The sequence below is a fragment of the Saccharomyces eubayanus genome, chromosome VII (assembly GCF_001298625.1).
Source record: "Saccharomyces eubayanus strain FM1318 chromosome VII, whole genome shotgun sequence".
NCBI classification, from domain to species: Eukaryota; Fungi; Ascomycota; class Saccharomycetes; order Saccharomycetales; family Saccharomycetaceae; genus Saccharomyces; species Saccharomyces eubayanus.
In genome coordinates, this window is record NC_030982.1 from 1,041,902 (window position 1) to 1,047,901 (window position 6,000).

Below are 6,000 nucleotides of genomic sequence, written 5' to 3' on the forward strand. Positions count from 1 at the left end.
CGTAGCTTAGTTTTATTTAAACATTGTATTGTGTCTTTTCCTTACTGACGACAGCCTCCGGAATACGTATGCATGCCTACATCTTTTGGAAGCTCTTTATTCCAAATTGTTTGTATTCAATCTAGGTTACTGCCCGGAAAAAAACTATGACAATAACAAGGATGCGAATGTTTCAAAAGACGTATTGTTGAATAATGAGCAGCCTTGTTTCCCCAAAACTCAAAGATATAGTCCAATCGTAACCATATTCCTCTCACATCCATTTTTATCCTTTTTTTAACTAGTAAGGCAATTTTCATCAATCTAATGCTCAAACACCACCACAGCCCTCTGCAATAACATCAAATGACAAGCATTATTTTCAAGCCATGTTTTTTTTGGTTCTAAAACAGTGATTTGAATAGTAAGCGATTTATATTCTTACCTCTTTTATGGTGCAAATAAAAGGAGAAAGGTTTATCCGCTTTGTTGCAATTACAGGCTAAAGAAAAAGAAGAGGGTAGATAATCCTCGTGCTAAAAAAATAGTCTCTGCAGTGTTTACAGGTAATCTAATACATACGGTTTGTTTGATTCGCTTTTGTTGAATTCTTTGCCTTGATTCGGTTCATCATAAGTCAAAATCCTGCTATTATGCCACATACGTTTGTAAATGCAACAGCATATTCCTGCTGAAAAATACATCCCAATACTACTCGGGAACAAAGAAGTTGCTGAAGAAATAAAGATGTGTACTGTTGGCCAAAACAAAACAAATCAAAGTTAAGTATGCATGAAACAGATTTAATAAGCACAATTGAAAGCTCAAACAACAATAAATCAAGAACGCTCTTCTAATCATAGAACGAAAACGTGAGCAAACACTAGAAGAGCATTAAATTAGGATATTTAGGCTCTGCTTGTTCGCCAGCTATGAAATGACGCAAATTCTATGTGTGACGTACAACTGAGAGAAGCTAGGCTTTGTTTTCAACTTCATAGTCACTTTGATTTGTGGGTTCACCGAGAAAAGCATTCCGATGCGACGTCAAACACGAAAAGAAAGACTAGGAGTTGTTCTCGTTGTACAGGTGAAACTTCGCACGAAGAGGTACTAGCAACAACGCACTCAGTACGCGGAGTCTAAGAAAGCACCAGGAGCCTTGAGTGTGTGGAAATCAGGATGTACGCTGGAAAAAAGACCTAGAATTTATGCTCGACCGTAAGTGACGTAAATGTTCAAGAATAAATCAGAAATAACAGCCTGTTAAAAAGAAAAATTTCACTAGACATGGTTAGTATTACTATCCCCTTAGTATTGAAACCTAATGTTTCTTAACCCCACCAATGTTTTTATCACTGTAACGCTTTCAAAACAGGAGGGATTTCACATCAGAACATTACCTTCTGCGTTATGAATTATCTTTTCTCTTAGAAAGATTCCTTAAAGACGAACGACGTCTAGCACCAGTTAAATCAGTTCCGTTAATTCAACTGCAATTCTTCACTTGTCCCCATTGAAAAGGAGAGAATAGTTTGGTAACTGTACTGACAATAATATTTTAAACAAAAAAATGTCAGAAGTTCCAAGAAGAGGGCTTACTTTTTGCCGCCACTGACATTCTAAACGAAACCCTAGTAACTGCTGTGTGTGGGACAGAAGCAATGATCTCAATATTTACCTCTTCGTATCAATTGAACTTGTTAGACGAACGACTAGTGATCAAAATAACGACACGAAAGGTGTGATACAATTAACAATAATATAACCATCATATATCTAAAAAGAAGAACTCATAAAGGAGATCATTAAAAAGAAGAAAATTGGCCCGCATATACGTTTTGTTACATAAACTTTACAAAAGAAAATAAGATAAGACAGATAACAATGAAAAGGAGAAAGGTGAACGACGGCATCTGTAACCAGAATTCTTCTTTTTCGTGGCCGTTTCGCTAGAACTACTACTACTCGAAGATGAACTGACACCATCGCTTAGAGATTCAGTGGCATAAATTGATTTGTATTGTGAAAACTCTGAATAGGAGGTCCAACTTACATTGACAAAGTCTCCTGTTCCGATGGGGCTACCGGGCGTATACACCCACGTACTGGAGTATCCGGGAGCAGGTGTGGCACCTGGGACACTATCAGAGATAATCTTAATATCTTCCTCTTCATTATTAAAGCTGGCCTGAGCAAGAGAAACTTCGTGATTTTCTAAATCGTAGACAACGTAAGTGTCCATGAGGAAAGCATCCCCCAACGAAAACATTGAGTCACTGGCCATAATATTCAAAAGACAGTGTTCATGTAGTGGTGTCACAAAATTGGATATGTTTGCAGAAATATTGAATCCTCCAAAATCAATGGACAATAGAGTATTGTTCACTTTCGAACAATCAAAGATGTAGCCTCGGTTATCGGAGCTGTACTTTCCGTCAAAACTTCTGCCTATCGCATCGGCAATTTCAGTGGGTAAAGAAGAATAGCTTGTACCAGAATCAAACACCACTGGGAACTGAACCTCTGAAACAGTTTTGTTGCCAGATTTGCTATCTAATATGGCGACGCTCTGTGCTGTAACAAACATCCCCGAAAACTCAGAGTCGAAGGTATTGAAAGCCTGCAGCATAGGAAGAGTATAAAGCTGTCCTGAGTATTTACTTTTGTCGACGGCGCCAAACAAGATGCTTCCAAAGCGAGCATTAAGTTCATTCAAAAACAAAGAATATGCTATTTTTTTGATCTTTCCTTGGTTTTTTAATGCCATTGGAAAGTTATCGTATACAAAGGGCGTTGTATTTGAAGTCAATTGGAATATATTCGTTTCTTCTACAAAGGGAAGCGATATGCCTAAAACGCCCATAGAATTTACCGTATCATCGGATACCCCAAAAGTGAAATTACTTAGAGTGATGTTACCCAAAGAGACAACATCTGTCCCGTAAGTTCCTGCAAAATACGAATTATCACCGTATGTTGCATTAAAAACCGTCTCGTTAAACTTAAACGTGGAAGAGGTGTTGGGATTGAAGGTACCCCAGTACGAGCAGGGTGTATTATACGTCTTATGTGAAGTAGCTGTGGAGGAAATCTCAGAAGCAGTTGCTGTGAGCTCGTAATTACTAGTCCAAACGTCATTCCCATCGGCCAATGATTCACAGTAAGTGTTATTGGCCTCATTAACACACATATCCGAAGAGCCAGTGTCTAACACAAGATAGGCAGTTTGGGGAGGGGTCCCGATTTCCATCTCGACAACATACCTGTCCGCACTTGCAAACATATTTATCAAGGTAGAATTGAAAGCATCGCTTCTTTTAGAAATACCAGATACATCCTCTAAGTTTATGTTTGGAATATTAGCTAACTTCTGAATCGGAAGTTTGACATAAGAGTTTGAGGAAGAGCCAAAAACAGCCTCGGAATACGTCAAAAACAATGTCAACGATAGAAAAGGAAAGAGCTGCATATTGATAATATTGCGTGGCCTCGAGGTGTCTTTATGAGGAAAGGTACAGAACTTAGCATATTTTCAGGCCATGAAAAGAAGAACAACACCGAATAATGTAAAGCTTTGTCCTGAGATTATAACATCGAGGGCCATTTATATACTCCTAACTTCGAAGCGGTTCCGAAAGCAGTTTCGAAAGTTTAAATCCTCAAAGGGTAGTGGCTGCATGAGGTTTTTGCAACAAGTCTGGAAGTCCGGTCATATTCGGCTTTTGTTCGAGACATTTTGCAGTGGTRAGCGACAGGGGCAGTAAATCGAACCCTTAATCCCCTGCACAGTTACCTTTGAACGTTTCTTTTTTTCGCGGATACTTTCGGAGTTTTTAAAGGGCAATRCTTAATGCCGTTATGCTGCTCTTTACGAACTACAAAGTTTGATTGTGGTCTGTATCTTTATTGTGCCTTCTACGTTGTTATCCACGAGGAAATAAAATCCAAGAAAAAATGCAAAGGAGGGAGACCTTTYTTCTTTTCATTATAAACRAGTGGTGCGAAGCATTTTCCACGCGGACTTTATTGTCCATGGACCYTCACGGATGGTGTTTGAMGCTTGTTGCTYACCTTACACACAAAAACTGTAGCCGGCCAATTTCGCAGCCATTACTATCTCGGCAACATCCTCAGCGGTTTAGTTTTTCACGTGTTAATGATTTTCCAGGTACTTAGTTTACTTAGTTATGTACCAGTATCTAAGCCAATACCGCGACCAGCTTTTTRCCATTGTTTTTGTTGTTCCTGATGTCATCRAGCAACTGCGGRATGTCATACAACCCCTTCTTGTAGACCTTGACTGGGATATGGTGGATTTCCCCYTCTTTGATCTTTGGATTGAGGAATTTGACTAATCTAATGGCGGCCTTTTTACACTCAGGYTCCGCGGGAAAAGTGAATTCTCCAAATGGAACTTCGTGTCCACCTATCGCGTATAGGCTTGTTTTGGCAATGGTGACATTTTGTCTCCTGTATTCCTCTTTGACGTTTTCGACGGTCAAGCTACTCAACTCAATGATGGTGGCATCCAGTTCATCCGCTGCACATCTGTACACTTGCTGAAGGGTGYCTACATTAGCGACACAGTCAACCAAATATGAAATGCTGTTGTGTCTCTTCTTGATTTGTTCGACAACATCAGTATCATGATAATCAAACAGTTCATCGGCACCGTACTCTTTCAATTGCTTTTCGTGTTTCCGAGAAGCGACGACAATGATTTTGGTAAACCCGTTCAATTTTTTAGCCAGCTGGATCAGCAATTGGCCTACGGCAGTAGCACCGCCCCATATTAAGACGGGATGACTCCTTTGTGGCACAGAAGGCTTCCATTCCATGTCCAAGCCCAAGTTATAGGTCAGGATCATACCGGCGGTGGTCAATGACACTGGAAAGGTGACAGCGCCTTCTAAAGACCTAACAGGACCTTCAATTAGRTTGTCCTTACCACAAAGTCCAATATCGTTGGGCAATCTGTAGGMAGTCTCCGCTGAAACAGCGGAGTATTCAGCAAAGGCRCCATTGGAGGGGAATCTTACAGAGGAACCGTGAATAAACCCGGAAATGTARTCGCCAATGGCAAAGCGTTTGGAATCAACGCCAGGACCYAGTTTGACAATGTGGCCTGCAGCATCRCAACCCGGGATGGAMCCTTGAGGGCCKATCTTGTAATCAATGTGCCCACARTCAGTGGGRTTACCGGCAACAGCAAYGGTCTTGATCAGAACGAAGCCATCTTCCAATTCAGGAATGGGCACKCCCTCCTTAACGACGGCTTTATCGTCTTCAGTAACGATGGCTTTCATAGTTTTTGGAATTGAGGCTGGCATGTTTGTAGGTAGTATGCAATAGAGTATTGTACGTAGTATACCGCTGTATCCAAGGCGAGATACCAATTGAGAAAGATATTAAGAAGGGTACAAAAGAGAAAAAGCGCCAGCTTTTATATGCAAAGATCACCAAAGCTTGTCGCGACCACGATTACTAATATTGTCCTTATGAGTGCAATGGCAACTCGAGGAAAAGAGGTCCTGTGAGCTATGTACTAAGGACAGGTTAGGCGGGGTGACAGATACATCCGCGGAGCCGCGGCTATCTCTAAGAATCCGAGAAATCTTAGTCAGCTATGACTGCGACTGCTGTTAAGCCCGGCAGCGCACCCTGGTGAAAAATACCTGCTCAAAGGATTACAGACGAGTGTCAGCCATATTTACTAAAAAGCGCGCGCGCGGGAAAGCCGCTCTTTAAAGGCACTCCAATGGGGGCCTCAAATAGGGTCTTCTGCGTGCGTCTCCTGAATATGGTCACATGACTGTCACATGATCTTGTCGGAACCCGCTGCCCGAAAAAAAGTGTTCAGCCGCACATGCAAGGCACGTCAGGTGGGCGGCTAAGCAAGCGGTAATAAGAGAGAGGAGGATATAAGATGAGTGAAGCGAACGATGGGTGTATACGGTGGCCCAATGTCTTGTGGGTCTGTATTCATGTCATCGGAAAATAAAAGGATGGCAGATTATG

The 6,000-nt window shown here is 41.3% G+C and overlaps 2 protein-coding genes across 2 annotated transcripts; both read right to left on the reverse strand.

The window, feature by feature from the left end:
- Positions 1 to 1,834: 1,834 nt before the first annotated feature.
- DI49_2252 (pepsin-like aspartic protease) lies at positions 1,835 to 3,451 on the reverse strand (the record flags this gene model as incomplete). The annotated part of the gene is made up of 1 exon (XM_018365387.1): positions 1,835 to 3,451. The coding sequence occupies one exon, from the start codon at positions 3,449 to 3,451 to the stop codon at positions 1,835 to 1,837; it is 1,617 nt and encodes a 538-aa protein (XP_018222487.1).
- Positions 3,452 to 4,181: 730 nt separating this feature from the next.
- Positions 4,182 to 5,312, reverse strand: DI49_2253 (zinc-binding alcohol dehydrogenase family protein; the record flags this gene model as incomplete). The annotated part of the gene is made up of 1 exon (XM_018365388.1): positions 4,182 to 5,312. One exon carries the CDS (start codon positions 5,310 to 5,312, stop codon positions 4,182 to 4,184), a length of 1,131 nt encoding a protein of 376 aa, XP_018222488.1.
- Positions 5,313 to 6,000: the final 688 nt, after the last annotated feature.